Genomic DNA, 18451 nt, shown 5'->3' on the forward strand with positions numbered 1-18451 from the left:
TTTATATCTTTATGTTTGAAGCCTGAAATGTGGCAAAAGGTCGAAAAGTTCAAGGGGGCCGAATACTTTCGCATTGTACATATTTCTGGTTAAAAAAAATCCCGATAAGCGCATATTGATTCGTTTGCACAAAAGTTATAGCATCTACAAACTATGGTATTCATACTTGAATTTGTATTTATTTATTTTTATGCTGGTAATGGCAGCGATCAGCGGCCTATAGCAGGACCGCAATATTGTGGCGGACAGTCTGACATTAACTAATACTTTTGACACTTTGTGGGAACCAGTGACACTAATATAGTGATCAGTACTAAACATATGCACTGTCACTGTACTAATGTCACTGGCTGGGAAGGGGTTAAACATCCAGAGAGATCACAGGGTTAAATGTGTGCCTAACCAGTGTTTACTGTGAGGTGGCTTCACTAAGGGATGTGCTGGATTTTATTCCCTGCTTTGCAGGAAAACAAAATCCAGCACATCCCTGCTTACAGGACAGAGCTCTGCCTTGTTTATATAGAAGCTGGACAAAAGGATCACTCCCCTCCTTAAAATGATTAGTGGAGCTAATCACTTTCTCAATGGCACACAAAGTCATTTGACTTTCAACTGTGATCAGATGTGGTCATTTTGAGTAGCTAAGCATGAAAAGAGCTTTCCGGGAGCATGTCAGTTCCTGATAGTGCAACTGAAGCAAACAATCAACTATGGGTGGAAAGGCACTGTCAAAAGATCTCCTGGATAAAGTTGTGGACAGGCTCAAGTCAGGAGATGGATTTTAAAAATAATTCAAAGGCTTTATCAATGCCTAGAAGCACAGTGAAGTATATTATTAGGAAGTGAATGGTATTTGGTACAACAAACCCTCCCTTGATCAGGACATTGCTCCAAACTGGATGAAAGAGCCAGGAGGAAACTGGTCGGAGAGGCTACCAAGAGGCTTACAGCGACTCTGAAGCAGTTACAGGAATTTATTACAAAGAGTGGTCATTGTGTGCATGTGACAACAATATTACACATTCTCCACAAATGTGGCTTGTATTGGAGGGTTGCAAAAAAATTGCCACATGCAGCCATGTCTGAGCTTTGCCAGAACGCACTTTGAGGATTCTGAGTCCACATGAAAAATGATGATATGGTCAGATGAGACTAAAATTTAATTATTTGGCCTCAACACCAAATGATATGTCTGGTGGAAATCAAATACAGCTCACCATCCAAATAACTCTGTACCTAGGGGTGATCCTTTTCCCAACTTTTTGGAAAAAAAAAAAAATTCTGACATGTTGGTGTTATAAAATCCAAGTGAAAGATATAAGTTGCACTAAGTAAATACAGCTGAAATAAACAAAACTGTGTCTGTCTTCATGTCAACACAATATGGGTATTATGGGATGCCCACTTGACTTTAGCAGAACTTTTCCAGGGACAACTTCTTCTGTACAGACTATTTACACACTCCTCAGCTTCCTCAATAACAACACTTGCTTGAAGCACTACAACTCCCAGGACCAGCTGGCACAATGTTAGGTGATCTGATAATAGGGCTCAGTCATTGGTAGCAAATGCCCTTTACAGGCAGGAATTGTGGGCCCCTTGGTAGTGTAGTTAAGTCCTAGTGCCCAGCTGTCCTCATATAGCTACTGATCCCAGGCCCCCCTCTAGACTGGGGAGCTCCCTCAAGGGCCACTGACAGCTTCCTAGCACTCCATCTCCAACTTCCACCTGCCCTCTCCTGCCCAACTGGGCTATATAGCTACATAGTTGCATAGCAAACACACACACACACATCATAGTTTGAACTGGATGGACTGATGTCTTTTTTCAACCTCACTAACTATGTAACTATGTAACTATATAGTAGTTAAGGTTGAATAAAGACAATAGTCCATCCAGTTCAACCTGTGTTGGCGTGCGTGGACGTATTCATTTCCCATACCCCCGAATGTTTTCATCCTTGAGATGTACATCCAAGAGTCTTTTAAAAGTAGCCATACTCCCTGCAGTAATTACCATTTGTGGTAGAGAATTCCACAGTCTTGTAGTCCTTACTGTAAAGAACCCCCTGCGTAGTCTGAGGTTAAATCGCTTCTCCTCTAATCGCATTGTATGTCCTCATGTCATCATACATTCTCTGCGACTGAATAGTTTTTTCTATGTTGATATCACCATTGAGGTATTTATTTGCTATCATGTCCCCTCTCAGGCGTCTCTTCTCCAGAGAGAATAAATCAAGCGCTTGTAAGCGCTCTTCATAATTTAGGTCCTCCAATCCCCTAATCGGTTTAGTTGCCCTTCTCTGGACTCTCTCCAGCTCCAACACATCCCTTCTGAGGACTGGCGACCAGAACTGGACAGAATTCTCCAGATGCGGTCAGACCAGAGTTTTATAAAGTGGCAGGTTTATAGCTTTGTCTCTGGAAAACATCCCCTTCCTTATGCATGCCAATATTCTGCCGGCTTTGGCAGCTGCCACTTGACATTGCATGCTATTGTTAAGTCTATCTTCTACTAAGACTCCCAGATCTTTCTCCATTTTTGATTCCCCCAGAGGTTCCCCCCTAAGGTGTATTGTGCTTTTATGTGTTTTGTCCCCAAATGCAAAACCTTACAATTCTCCATATTAAACCTCATTTGCCATGTAGTTGCCCACTCTGTGATTTTTTTTTTCAGGTCGCTCTGTAGAATTCCTGCCTCACTATGTGAAGTTATTGCCCTGCTCAATTTAGTGTCATCTGCAAAAACTGATATTGAGCTACTGAACCCGTCCTCAATGATATTTATAAATAAATTGAGCAAGATTGGTCCCAGGACTGAGCCTTGGGGTACCCCACTTTCCACCCCAGTCCATTCTGAGGATATACATTATTTATTGCCACCCTTTGGACACGCCCCCTTAACCAGTTCTGTATCCAAGAGCAGACCTTGTGGTCGATGCCTGCAGACCTTATTTTATATATTAAGCGTTTGTGGGGGACTGTATCAAACGCCTTAGCAAAGTCGAGGTACACCACATCCACAGGTCTCCCCCTATCTAGCTCACATCTCACCTCCTCGTAGAATGTTAATAGATTGGTTTGACAAGAATTCCCTTTTGTAAACACATGCTGATTACTGCTGATGATGTTGTCTTTGACAAACTCTTGGATATAGTCCCTTATCATCCCCTCCAGAAGTTTACATACTATCGATGTCAGGCTGACTGGCCTAATTTCCCGGGACATGCCTCTGCCCTTTTTTTAAATATAGGTATCACGTTAGCTTTCCTCCAATCCCCTGGTACATTTCCTGTCATAATACTGTCAGCAAAGATCAGGGACAGTGGTATAGATATAACCTTACTGAGTTCTTTGAGTACTCTCGGATTTACGCCATCCGGGCCTGGCGATTTACTAGTCTTAGGTGCTGACCCTGAGGATTTGAGGGGGCCTGCCAACCTATCTGTTGAGGATTGGTCATGGCCCTCATAAATACTCCAGGCAACGCTTCCTAACCTCCCCTCCCTTTATTCTGAAAGTTTCCAGCAAGTTCCAGAAGTAGGGGGAGGTATCAGAGATGCTGCCTGATGAGTCACACCAGCCCTCCCTGGATCACTCACCTGACCCAGATTAAAATATAGGCTTGGCTGCCAGCCAAGCCTGGAAAATTTACCTACACTAACAAAAAACACTACCTATTTTAGCACACTAAAGGGCACTACATAAAACTATTAGTTTAGTTTTTTACATTTTAGAATGGGGTGCCTCGAGATTGTGCAACATTTTAAAGGGTGCCTTGACTGAAAAAAGGTTGAGAAACACTGTTCTGCAGTAATCATATTGAACATGTAGCAGAGCAAAAATGGTTATTTTGTTTAATAATCTATCAAACTAACAAAACCATATACATTGTAACATCAGTAAGGAAAAAATTATAGTCCTGATTCAAAAAGCAAAAAATGGCTTGCAAACATTTTCCTGGGAAACCTGGACTGTGTACACATACTTTCACTGCTGAAATGCCAGAATGTAAGCATAATAAAGTGATGTCAAGGAGAGTTTTAATGGAAGATGATTGGGGGACTGTTATGTAACTAGACAGGACAGCTCTGAGGAGCCATGGTAAGCCGGAGCGTCTATCTGACTTTACTGCTACCTTGTTTATTAGGAAATAATTCATATTGCAGAGAAGTACAAGGCTAGCCATACAGGTTTCCATTTCTCTCATCTAGCCCCTGTGGGGCTGAACAAGAGAAATCAATAGATTCCTTCATCCATGTTGTTTTGCGTGGATGGAGATATCGATTGATTTCTCCCATTCAGTCCCTGCCAGCTATTGTACTCTGACATCTGCTGACATCAGCAGCTGTCAGAATACCTGAAAAGTGACTGCATCTGAAATAATGCAATAATCACTGTTCAACTATTTTCTACCTGGCTTTCTCGACTTTTCAATCGAAGTTTGTCAACCTTGCTGGTGCCAAAAGGGTAACCCATGGCTAGACTTTTAGGTGATTCAACAGGAAACAGATGGATTTTGAACTCTTTATTTCTAGCTTAAAGTGTAACTCCACTTTTGTTGAGAAAAAAACATTCCCCTCTGAGTGATCTATGTACATTGCAAGGATTATAATAACCTTTGTTGCAGATTCCTACCTTTTGTTATTCTGAAGAAATCCCTGTTTGATCCTTTGTGCCTCTGTGCTGAGTGGGTATAATAGGAGTGGTTTCATAATTATCAATCAGCTGTGCAGCTGCAGAGCACTAATGGGGAAATCTGCTGGGCCTGCATCCCTTTGGACGTGTTCCTTTTGGGAATATCTCACCAAAAATTAAATTTTTGTTGCAGGGGATGCCTGAAATCTGACTTGTATCTTAGGCAGACTTCTGGGAAAATTGGTGAGCCAATCACACAAGCAGGAAATTGTTTCCGCGGTGTGGTCAGTACACATTATGTTTACAGAACGCCTCAAGGTAGCCATATTGCATTGCATTTTCAGAAAATTACAGAGCTGCAGATTGAAAAGGAAAGGAAAATTTTTTTCTTTATTTGCTATTTTTTCCCACACTAAAGTGGAGTTACCCTTTAAGGCCTCATGCACACTGTTGCTGTTAAACCCATGTTTTTGAGAGTTTAGGTGTTTTTTGTGTCCACCCTAACACTAAATTCTCTACATCTACAGGCATCCACGATCTAAGGCTAACCTATCTAGCCCTGTTAAGAAAAATCACTATACATACCGTTTTTAAAGCTGCTCCGGTCCGATCTCCAGCGGCAGAAGCTTTGCAGAGAAGACAGCCAACAATGAATGGGAAGTGACATCACCCATAGAGTTACTATGGGGCTTCTGTTGTCGGCTGCCTCTTCTGCACCCGCCTCCACACTGAAGCCACCGCTGACAGCTCAGCGTGGGACTGGACCAGATCAGCTTCAGAAAAGGTTTGTATAGTGATTTCTTTTTACAGGGCTAGATAGGTTAGTCTTAGATCGTGGATGTAGAGATTTTAGTGTTAGGGTGGACTTCCCCTTTAAACTAGTCTCTATGTTATCCTATGCACACATGGATGTTTTCAGCAGTTTAATTCCAGGGGAGTTTAGAGGATGTTTTCTGAACGTCCTAAAATCACGTTCAGTAGATGCAATTTGACCACAAAAAATACTGAACGCTGATAAATGCGCATAAACGCTAGGCACGTTTAGTACTTTTAGCGTTTATTTATTTCAATGGTCAGAATGAATTAAAGTTTTGGCCAATTAAATAAATAAACCTCAAACACTGTTAAACGCCGCTAAACTCACCTAAACTGTTTTGAAAAAAATGAAGCTTAGGTGAGTTTATAACGCTGATTTCTCCTGTCAGGATAAACAGCGTTTACAAAAAACTGTTATGCATTAAGCCTAAGCCTAAGTAGTAGTGATTCATTCAAATGTGAACTGGTCAGTTTTCAAGGTCCCAGGAGAGCTACAGCATGTGGCAAACATGCAAAAATTAGTAAATTACAATATTGGAAAATGAATTGCCCCTTGTGCTCTTGAAACTAAACTCCAGGCTCATTTAAAAATACAATAGATACATTTTTACATGCAGGTATCATAAGAAGTTATGCAACTTTGTGCCCACAGGGTCACCTAAAAAAGACCAGTCCTGTTACAGATGTCCATCTATGCTTACCACTTTGCTACCAGCAGTGCAGTGTTACCAACCTACAAGATTGAAATTTACTGACACGACAACCAAAATTTACAGTTACAGACAAGTTTTTACTGGCAATTCAAAAAGTTATAAAATTACAGTTTAAAGTACACATTTCAGAAGTTAGGCTACAAACAAGTACCAAGTACGCCCAATTTTTCAGTTTTTATTTGTTAAAAAAGTTTGAAATATCCAATACATTTCGTTCCACTTCATGATTGTGTCCCACTTGTTGTTGATTTTTCACAAAAAATTGCAGTTTTATATCTTTATGTTTGAAGCCTGAAATGTGTCAAAAGGTCGCAAAGTTCAAGGGGGCCGAATACTTTCGCAAATTACTGTAGCAATGTTATTTAGCACTTGCCCTCCGGAAGATTTACCCCCTTCATGACCTGGTCATTTATTTCTATATGGCACTGCAATACTTTAACTGATTAACTGACAATTGCGCGGTCGTGCGACGCTGTACCCAAATAAAATTGATGTCCTTTTTTCCCACAAATAGAGCTTTCTTTTGGTGGTATTTGATCACCTCTGTGGGTCGAAAACTCATTCCAATTACTGCATGTAGCTGGAGGAGCAGTTATTTATACACCCAAATGTGTGAAATACTGTATGTACAGCAGCCAAGGAGCAGTGGAGCATTGGAGATTCCAGGCATGGGATGTTGTTAAATACGTATAAGATGGCATTCTTTTACAGAGCTGGTTATCTTTTATAAGTGACCCTTAAAAAGGGATTTTAACCCTGTCTTGATTTTTGGGAAATCTGATTGATTGCTGCTTTGGACAGGTGTGTCTTTTAGACAGGAAACAAGCTGAGATTAACAGTACTCCCTTTAAGGCTCCTTTCACACACTCCGTCCATTTTCCTCAGCGGGGGATCGAGCTGCCGATCCCCCGCTGAGCAGCAGGAGGACAGCTGTGTCTCCGCGCTGTGTGCGGAGACACAGCTGACAGTTCCCCATGCATCTCTATGGGGGAAATCGGATGGGAACGGACCGTCAGTCCGATCCGATCCGCTGGACGGATGGAAAATAGGGTTTCCATCCGTCCAGATTTGACGGATCGGGTCGGATGTCAGCGGACATGTCTCCGCTGACATCCGATGCCCCATAGGAATGCATGGGGGGACCGTTCAGATCCGCCAAAAAAACGGACAGGCGGATCTGAACGGTCCGCCTGTGTGAAAGTGCTCCCAATCTCAGCTCATTACCTGTACACAAGACACCTGGTAGCCAGAAATCTTGCTGATTGATAGGGGATCAAATACATTTTCACTCATTAAACTGCAAATCCATTTATAACGTTTTTGAAATTAGTTTTTCTGGATATTTTTGTTGTTATTCTGTCTCTCACTGTAAAATAAACCTACCATTAAAAGGATAGACTAATCATTTCTTTGTCAGTGGGCAAATGTATAAAATCAGCAGGGGATTAAATACTTTTTTCCCTTACTGTATATTTCATGATTTGTGACTGTGGCTATTTTTATGTTGGCAAGACAAAGGTTGAATTTTAAGGAAAAGTGTGTAGCGCCAACAATGAATGAACATTAGTGAAATGTGAATGCTGTGTTATAAATGGACAACACATCAAAGTAAAGTCCACAAAAGTGCTAGTTAAAAATGTATGCTTTGTTCACATATGTCTATTAAAGTTGCACCCGAAACCGACAAAAGTAGTGCAGGAACTACTTTTGCAAATTGGTGCGGCCCTGTTAGCCAGGCCTTCTCATCCACATCAGTGCCTGACCTCACAAATGCGCTTCTAGAAGAATGGTCAAACATTTCCATACACATACTCCTAAACCTTGTTAACAGCCTTCCCAGAAGAGTCAAAACTTGTATAGCTGCAAAGGGTGGGCCACAGAGATGTGCATTATGAAGAAATATGTTTTGTTTAGTTTAGATTATTTAATCTAGTTATTTGTTTAGTTAAATTCGGTTGATTCATTCAATTTTCTATACGGAATTTGTATTTGGAATCGGTTGAATGTCTTTTTCTAATTTTCTTTTTGTTTGTTTTTTTCTTTTTTTTTTTTTTCCATGCGAAACGTTCAAATTTGATACATTTTAAATTTTTTGAAATGAAAACTTTATATATATATTTTTTTTTTTCGATTCGAATGTGACAAAGTGAACAAACGAAAGAAAAACTTCATAAAATCATTACAATGACTCTTTAAATCATCTTTGGCTTAACAAAAACAGCTTAATTTTGAAATGGTTCTCTAATAAACACACAGAGTCTTTGATTTCAGAAATATGTTTACAGTTCGAATTCAATGTAAAATTAAATTCGAGTTTCCAAAATTCGAATGAATTTAGTTTATTTGGAGCATTCAGTAAACTTCATTTATACTGCAATTTGGGTATTCAGGTACATTTGAATCTCCAAATAACGAAAAATTTGTCTGAATATGTATTTGGAACAAACAGAACCACACATATCTAGTGGGCCAACTCAATATTGAACCCTACGGACTAAGACTGGGATGCCATTGAAGTTCACGTGTGTGTAAAGGCAGGTGTCCCAATACTTTTGGTAATATAGTGTATGTGTACTCTCAACGCCTTACTGAGCTAACAGGAACGTACCTGCCAGCAACTGTGCAAATTTCCACAATGTTTTGCAAATTTGGAATTTTTTTTATAAAAAAGACCTCCAGTCTAAAAAAAGAGAACATGGTATTTTATTGTTTTTCGCATCAGGATCTGGTAAGTTACTGCATCAGACTACACGAAGAAGCAGAGCTTACAATTTATGTGTTATTTACAAACTATTACTTCCTCCTGCTGTTTTTTTTTTTTTTGTAAATGTCTACATGATTGGTTTTGTGCCGTTTTCAATGTGTGTACATTTATTACATCTTGTTTAGATGCTCTGTTCTCATATCCTGGAAGACGCCTGTTGAGCTGTTCTAATCTATAGACGTTAATACGGTTTTGTTTCCTTTCTTCCTAGCAGTGACCTGCAATATCCTGTCTACTAAATCCCTTCCTACCTCCAAGTGAGCAGACGCTCCGATCACACGCAGGGACAAGTATACTGACTGCTCTACTGCACACTGCAACTGACTGAGAAGACCCCCGCACTTTCTACACCCCTCCAACCATCTCTGAGGCTGATGTGGTTCTAATACAAATGGCTCTTAAACTTTTCATTCTACTGCTGCTCTGTGGAAGTACTGGTTCTGAAAGGCCCCTTTCTTATAGCAGTGCCCCAGAGCCTCTGGATTTTGGATATGTACCCACTGGAACATATGATACCAGTGCCTATGATGAGCCTGGGGCGATAGGCTTACTGTTTCACATAGTCCGAGGATTCCTGTATATTGTACAGCCAAATGCATTCCCTCAAGGTAAGTACAGATCATTCACTTTCTTATGGTTATTCACCTATTGGTGGGTCCTTTTCATTTTTTTGTCTTTAAAAATTAAGGTAAAGATCGAAGTATCTGTTATATTAAACCCTAGCAGTCAACCAAAATTCACATTTTGCGTATAGACTACTCTAAACAAATGGATTTGGGAATCTGATTGGTTGCAGTAGGTCGCTACTGTATACACTATATCATTGCCCTTTGTATTTAATGCTGGTTTTAGCATTAGGAAAGTCAAATATGCATGCAAAAGACATCTAAGAATTGTCTTATGAATCTACTGCTATGAGTTCAGATCCTTATTTTAAGGCTCCATGTACACGGGACGTTGGAAATGGCCGTTTAGGAGCAGTTAGGCGTTTTTTTCAGAAGCCCCTGAACGCAGCTCCATGTTATCTTATCTGTCCATGTACACATGGTCGTTTGCAGTCATTTGCAGGCAGTTGCGTTCAGGGATGTTTTTTAGAACGCAATTATTTGCGTTCAAACGTGTGTTTCCCGGCGTTTCAAATGCAAAAACGCGACCGAACGCGACCGAACGCAATGACTCGTGTTTAGTGTTCGCGTTTTTCCATTTTAAAGGGGAATATTTTTTTTTACATCTAGGAACGGTTTTAAATGCAAATGCCTGCTAAACGCCCGCTAAACGCGGGTACAAACGCGACCTAACAGATGTTTCAAACGTCCTAAAAATTCCAGCATTCAAAGGGACTTTTAACAACGTCCCGTGTACATGGAGCCTTAAAGATTCTCTTCTTGACCACTGTTTTGCTGAACAGATTGATTTTTCAAGCATTTTTAAATGTATCTATTACTGGTGAAAAAGATAACAGTTGGAAGTATTTGTAAATGCTACAGCTATTGTATATTACCTAGATAGTTATGTTGATGCTTGGATCAAATTAATGGTGCTGGTCAAAAATTTTGAATAAATTAGGGTAAATGCCACTCTAATTTTCACTTGTGTTGATAAGCTGGTATCAAAGGTGGTAATAATGATATGCCAAAACTTAAATTCCACAGTCAGTTTTAAGGTCTTGAAACAACTAAAAACTGGGCTGCCAAAACGAGCAAAGTGCCATTTGAGGGCCTAGTATTAAAGAATTATGTACCATAGCGCTGAGAAACGCCAGTACTAAAAGTGATAATAGACTGGTCATTTAAGAGCAATCATTTTAAATATATTTATTAGTAGAGGATAAGAAGCTAATATATTTTATTTACTAAAAAGTTGGGCAGTGATCCATCCATAGCAGTTCTGGAAAAGCCCTAGGAGAAGGTGATAACGCTGCAGTCTGTAGATTGATATTCAGATCAATGCTTGCTTAAAAAGAAATAAAAAAACTATCAAGAATCTCAACACAAGACACATTAATCTAACAACATCAGCCTGTGACAGTTTCAAGAAAGCCCCTTAGGACTTTAACCTGTGATGCATATTTATTCGTTTTTCGTTTAACCTATTTATGACAGATATTTAGGTGGATTGGGGTGCAATAGTAGCTATGCTGCTCCTAATATGACCACAGATTTACTAATGAATGATTACATGTGTAAGGTAATTGCATAACCCTTACATAACTTGATTGGTCTTATATTTAATTCACTTTTCCTTACAGGGATTTTACTGTAAGTTGTTTTTTTTTTTTTCCACCCCCACCCACCCTATAAGCAACCAGAAGGAGCTGATCCTGTTATAGCTTATGTCCTCTTGGCAGATTAAAAGCCGAATCCGCTGGACATAATACACTCCTGAAGTGCTATTGTTTTCCACTGTTGTGTCGTCCTCCTTATTTCACCAAAAAGTGGCACTGCAGGTGGTATCTGGAATTGGGACTCCTAATCCCAAACCTACTAAAAAGTGGCTAATCCCTTGGTCTGGGTTTTAAAAGGTTTTTAAAAGAAAGACTTATTTCATTTGTTTTAAAGATTTAAAGGGTCCTTAAATACAGTATAAAAATGGACCTTTAATAAAAAATTACACCATTTCCCCAATTACACATCATTAAATTTTTCTTACCAGCATTTCACCTGCTGCAGAGCCTGCAGTTGGGTACCTGGAGCTCTACTTAAACATTTTCCATATTATAATTGTAAAGGCTGTAGCAGGTAAGTTGGGAAGTCTCAAGTAGAAACACTATATGGCCAAAAGTATTTGGACACCTGACTGTCACGCTTACCCTTAACGCAGGTGGTCAGACTACAGCTGGCTACTGTGTTCTTCACCTTTAGCAGCCCCCTTTCCCATAAAGCACACAGGCCCACCGGTATTCAGTTGTCCTAAGGACCTTTACACAATGCTATAGAATTGAGCAAAGCAAACAGGTACTTGTGGTTGCAGATAGGCAGAGTGGTTCAATGACAGTCCAGGTAAAAGGCAGGAAGAGTTCAGAGAATAGCTGATATCTGATCCAAGGTCATACACAGGGAAATCCAATCTAGCAGGGCAGACAAATGAGTAGCTTGGAAAATGTGCTTTAAACACAATATCACAAGCATGAGACTGCAGGGCTTGGCTAACTTATATCAGGTTTGGTCTCCACCCAGAGTCTGGCCACAATCAATCACCTTGCAGGTAGACAGAAAGACAAGAAGAATGACACAGCCAAAACCAGCTATAATGGAGCAGGAGCACATACGCTCCTGACACTGACCATCACACTATACAGTATGAGTTTGTTGGACATCTCATTCCAAAACTATGGCCATTGATATTGGCATTAATATAGAGCAGCCCTATTCCCTCTGGCCCTATCAGCAACTCTGCTCTTCTAAAAAAGCTTTCCTTGAGATTTCAGACTGTCTGTGAGTATTTTTGCCCCTTCAGCCAAAAGAAGATTTGTGAGGTCAGGTAATGATGTTGGGTACGAAGCCTATCTCACAATTAGATGTTCCACTTCATAGCAAAAGTGTTCAGTAGGGTTGAGGTCAGGGCTCTGTGCATTCCATTTAAGTTCCTTGGCACCATATTCAGCAAACTATGTCTTTATAGACCCGGCTTTGTGTACAGTCAAGTGGTCTTTACCATAATATTGCCACAAGGGCGGTGGCCAACAATTGTTTAAAATGTCTTTGAATATTGTGAAATTAACAGTACCATGAACTGGAAGTACCTGTAAAGTGAAGAAAGAAGTACTTTTGGCTATATAGGGGGAGATTTACTAAAAGCCGATGCACTCAGAATCTGGTGCAGATGTGCATAGTACCCAATCCGCTTCTAAGGCTCCTTTCACACACTCCGTTCCGAAGGACGGAGTGCGTTTTTCTCAGTGGGGGATCGAGCAGCCGATCCCCCGCTGAGCAGGAGGATGACAGCTGTGTCTCCGCGCTGTATGCGGAGACACAGCTGTCAGTTCCCCATGCATCTCTATGGGGGAAATAGGATGGGAACGGGCCGTCAGTCCGTTCTCATCCGATCCAATCCGCTGGATGGATGGAAAATAGGGTTTCCATCCGTCCAGATTTGATGGATCGGATCGGATGTCTCCGCTGACATCCGATCCCCCATAGAGATGCATGGGGTGACCATTCAGATCCGCCAAAAAAACAGACAGGCGGATCTCAACGGTCCGCCTGTGTGAAAGGGGCCTAACTTTAGTTTGTTCAATTAAGCTTTGACATTAAAATCTGAAAGTTGGTTTCTATGCAGAACCAGAATTGCAAGCTCCAGTTTTAGTAAATTTTCCCCGAAGTGTATCCCTTCACTGGAGTGCCTGAAAAAAATAAAAATAAAATAGCTGGTTATTTCACCTGGCGTCAGCCAAAAACTAAAACATTTTAGATAGTCAGAACATTATTACTATATAATAATGTTATTGTATTATTATTTTTTTATAATATCAAATCATCAGCACAGATAAACAGTATTTGCGTGTATAGTTATTGTCCTGGATGTCTATAAATACATATACAGACTGTGCCTATTTGCTGCTTTAGGCCTCCTTGAAGATACATTTGGAAAAAGTGCAGCACAGTTCTATATACAGCGCACACCTAACCCATTGAATTATTTAAATTTGATACTTGTTTTTAAGGGACATAATGTAATCAGCGTCTAGCCTATGTAATGCATTTACTTGCAAATTAAATTGTAGCAATGATTTTACTATGTATGTTTAGTAAATGTTCTTGTACCATATAATCCATTCAGCAACAGGATAAATAATTTATCAAATACCTCAAGTCCCATTCATTGAAAAGGAATATTTTATGTTCATGCTGGTGGAATTAATTTGCTAGATAATTAAAAAATGGCTTGTCTGAACGTCCTCTGACAATTCTGAGGAAAGTAGGTCAGTAGAAGGAACCTGTTTTTAAGGCCAAGAAGAATGTCAGGCTACTTTTATGAAACTTTTTAGAATCTTTGTGTTCTCTAGGTTCAGGTACTTTATACAATGTAAGACACAAATAAAACAAGTAAGAATGCTTTAATGGAGATATACAGCCAAAACTATGGATCACAGGAGTGTAGATTGTTCTGCACTGCTGTGACCCGTTTCCAGCAGAGAGCGGGCTTACGTCATCTCTCTACTGAAACTGAGCTTCCGTTTAAGAATGCCCCACAGATGCTCAATAGGGTTTAGGTCTGGAGACATGCTTGGCTAGTCCATCACCTTTACCCTCAGTTTCTTTAACAAGGCAGGGGTCATCTTGGAGGTGTGTTTGGGGTCGTTATGTTGAATACTGCCCTATGGCCCAGTCTCTGAAGGGAGGGGATCATGCTCTACTTCATTATGTTACAGTACATGTTGGCATTCATGGTTCCCTCAATTAACTGGAGCTCCCCATTGCCGGCAGCACTCATGCAGCTCAAGACCATGACACTCCCACCACCATGCTTGACCGTAGGCAAGACACATTTGTCTTTGTACTCCTAACTTGGTTGCTGCCACACACGCTTGACCCCATCTGAACTAAATACGTTTATCTTGGTCTCATTAGACCACAGGACATAGTTTCAGTGATCCATGTCCTTAGTCTGCTTGTCTTCAGCAAACTGTTTGCGGGCTTTCTTGTGCATCATCTTTCGGCCTCATGCACACAGGGTGTTTTTACAGCTGCATTTAAGAGCGTCAGGCGTTTTCTTTTGCAGCTTAAAAACGCCCCTCAAAGTTATTCTATGGCCTCATGCACACACAGGCTTTTAGGAGCTGTAAGTGGCATAGGTGTTATTAAGCTGTAAAAAAAACCCAGGGCCAGCATGTTCTGGAGCAGCAGCGTTAAGCTGTAAAGATGCCTGATGCTGCTAAAGGCTGCTTAACGCCGCATACAGCGCTAGGCCACGTCAGACGTTTTTAAGCTGTAGTAGTTGGATTTGAGGTTGGAAAATAGAAGAGGCCCGAGAAAGGCTGCTAACGCTGCTAAACATGGCTAAAACTTGCATTAACGCCAATCCAAAATGCTTCTAAAAGCGCGTTTTACAGCTGCTTTTTCCTGGCGTCAGAACTGGCTTTGCAGCTCATTTTTTCAAACGCCCTGTGTGCATGAGGCCCTAGAAGAGGCTTCCTTCTGGGACGATAGCCATGCAGACCAAATTGATAGCCATGCAGACCAAATTAAACATGTTCTGTCCTGGGACTCGGACATCATTGCAGAGAACTACGAACTGGATTTGGTGACAAAGGACTTGAGTAACCTAAGATCACCAGGGAACATTGGTCCATTGAGGGACCTGAAGGAGAGGAGGAAGTATATCTTCAAGCCAGGGAATATCCATAGGCCCTAACTGTATGACCATCCAGTAAAAGGCTTACCCACCTTTCTGTGGGAAGATATTTACCTTATTTCTCCCCTTCCTGAGTGTGTTTCACAGTGGATTTGGCTGTCTACATGCCCTTTATTAATAAGCTCTGGTAAGAAGCAAATCTGTATCGATGGCGGGACATCAGACACATCAAGCTGTTTTCTGAGTGTTACCTGGAGCACTGTTGTTCTGTTCTGTCACCCATCACGGACATATATAATTTTCGCCTGGATTTCATTTTTGTAATTGGGACTATGTACACTCTTTTGTTGGTGTTGTGCAACATTATTTTTACACTGTTTTGATTAACACATTCATTTGTTTGCTGTGTTCATATGATTATATGTTTAAAAGATTGAATATTTGCTTTTTGACCTAAGCATAATTTAGTGTTCCTCACGTGAAGAACACCTTCACACCTGTTTAGCGCACTTGATTTTATCATTACAACAACATTTTCACTATTTTCTATAGTTGCAGCTTTACACAGGTTGTAATCAGCGCACCTTGTACACCAGCTTAATTTTCATTGTAGCAAAGTGTAATTTCTTCAGTGTTGTCAAATGAAAAGATATAATAAAATATTTACAAAAATGCAAGGGGTGTACTCACTTTTGTGAGATACTGTATGTTAGGAAAATACATGTCTTTGTGCATGATGCGAACAAGAGCAAAATATTCTATGCATTTGAAATCTGCATCATTTTTCACCAATTCTTATGCATGTATTTTTTGAACAAGGCCCAACTGTTCCCATAGTCTATTTATGAATCACAATATTTAGGAGTTTTGTTAAAGTTCAGTAAGGCCTCGTTCACAGCATATGTGAAAAAAAAAACGAATGGAAAATATGTGCAAATTTGACTTGCTTGGAATATTTTGGGTTTGTTCTAACGTAGGTCTCTGCAAGAACATAAAGAAAACTATTGATTCCTATGTGCCCTGTTCACACTGTAATGTTGGTGTCAGGTGAGTTCTAATATTTGTTCTATTATTTAAAGCTATTTATACAATAATTGTGGATACATCTACAGCTCGCTGATCCGATCCAATGTTCCGTGAGCTGTAGATCTGAAATTTTTTTTTAGGGGTTCCCTGAGATCTCAGACTTTTTGGCAAGGGTTCCTCCATGGTAAAAATGTTGAGAAGCACTCCACTAGAGTGAGGTTCTGTACTATGAAGCATAGCCACAGTGAGAGATTTATCCTGCAAATTTACGTTGTCTTGTGAATAGTACTCCTATACCTCCCAGGTGATGGGAACAATGGACACCTTGTTTTTTTTTGTTTGTTTTTTTTTTTTTACCACTACTATTCCTTTAGAGCCGGTTCACATTAGCGCGACTTGTCAGCCTGACAAGTCACGCTCCCTCGCGGTCCATTGACCGCTACAGGACCCGTTCTAATAGGAGCGACACAAGTCGCTCCGACTTAGAAAAAGGGTCCTTTACTATTTCGGAGCGACTTGCATAGACTTCCATTATGTGAAGTCCCTGCAAGTCGCTCCGAAGTCATGGTGCAATGTAATGCACAAGTCGCCCCCGAAGTAGTAAGGAGTCGTGTCGCCTCAGTGTGAACCGGCTCTTATACTAGCTTTTGAAATTTTTAGATACAGCAATTTATAATGTGGTTGAAAGGTTTAGCACTGGGAAACACTTTTTAAAACATAAAAGGTACATATTATATACAACTATATAGATCAGACCAAAATTAGGGACACATGAGGAGGAAAGAAGGACAGAGGGACATTGCTCCAAATCAGGGACAGTCCCTCAAAATCAGGGATGGTTGGAAGCTATGTACTCACAATTTGTTTATATCAACATATTGCTTTTTAAAACCTCACATGTGTTCTATGTTCCTTGGTATTATAAACACTGACCTGATGGAAAAGCTGCAAGAGCATAATGTAGTCACAGCAGTCATTTTGAACTGCAATAGAGATAAATAGCATATGTCTCAGCAGTATCGAGCGAATGGGCCCTGGGGTATACTTTATTTTCCCATTTAACAATGTTTGTTTTTTTCTGTTTGAATGGGTATATCTACATGCTGTGTTGGTATTTCTTTTATGTATCACCAACCTCATCTCAAAATATCACCTATATTGTCATTTCCCTTCTTCCAAGACCTCCTGCTCTCTAGCTCCCTGGTCACCTCCTCCCATGCTCCCCCCCAGGACTTCTCCAGAGCCACCCCCATCCTCTGGACCTCCCTACCTCTATCTGTCTAGCTATCTACCTTTCTGTTCAATCTCTGAACACTCGTCTATTCAGGGAAGCCTATCTTGCCTCCACCTTAAAACTAAACTATTGCTTTCTCCGTCAGCTCATCGGTCACAATTATTACCTTTTTGGTTCACTTGCCCTTCCCTTTTAGATTGTAAGTTCTCGTGGGGCCCTCCTATTCTTTCTGTTGCACAAATTATTGGCGCTATATAAATCCTGTATAATAACAATATTAATAATATTCTGTACTACACTGACTGTTAGTGCTTTAGCAAGTCATTTGTGCCTCTTCCCTACTAGCAATATATACCTGAACACGGTCTAATGTATTAAGGATTGCTATCTTTCCTCTAAGGTCTGTTGAGTTCCTGGAGTTAAGTGAACTGCTGTCTCATTAATATCTGTCTCAGGGCTTGTATATAAGATTTATACATTGTATACTGTAAACTGAGAAGAATATAAATTGCCTGAAACATGATTTAGAAATCTAATTCCTACATGGATAATTCTGCTTGTGACATGGGAACATTACATAACATGTATTTATAGAATGCCCACACATTCCTCCTCTATTCTGCAGTCGCTCACCACCATTGTCATAACAAGTGATTGCTGGGCCAGAACTGCCATTCTGTATTGCTGCCATGTATTCTGCTATAGATCCGTGCTACTGTATGTGTGCTTCACAGGGAGAGATTTGAGTCATGCGATTTAATTAGCTAATCCTTTAATCTTTTTTCTCTACCATATGTCAGTCAATTTACACTTGGCACTTATGAATATGCTCAGAGCTGCTTTGGCTGCATGCAGTAAGTTGTATGTTGTAGAAAAAAATTAACCATTTGTACAGCAAGTGAATTATGCACTACAGAGAACCAAGAAAGATGAAAATGAAGGGCTAAGCAAAGCCCAATTCCTGGCA

At 40.3% G+C, this 18451-nt stretch overlaps 1 protein-coding gene across 10 annotated transcripts in view; it reads left to right on the forward strand.

Moving 5' to 3' along the window:
• The window catches only part of PROM1 (prominin 1), a 295046-nt gene that overhangs the window by 43861 nt on the left and 232734 nt on the right, over positions 1 to 18451 (forward strand). For 9 of the 10 annotated variants that reach the window (XR_014224835.1, XR_014224836.1, XR_014224837.1 and 6 more), the window contains exon 2: positions 9142 to 9538. Coding sequence is in view for 4 of the 10 variants with exons in the window: in XM_082243084.1 (XP_082099210.1) it covers positions 9322 to 9538 (217 nt within the window). In the remaining 6 variants the exon portion in view is untranslated. The remainder of the gene's footprint in view (positions 1 to 9141; positions 9539 to 18451) is intronic. The other variant, XR_014224840.1, reaches the window with a different exon arrangement.

Source organism: Pelophylax lessonae (genome assembly GCF_965119305.1).
Source record: "Pelophylax lessonae genome assembly, chromosome: 1".
Lineage (NCBI taxonomy): Eukaryota > Metazoa > Chordata > Amphibia > Anura > Ranidae > Pelophylax > Pelophylax lessonae.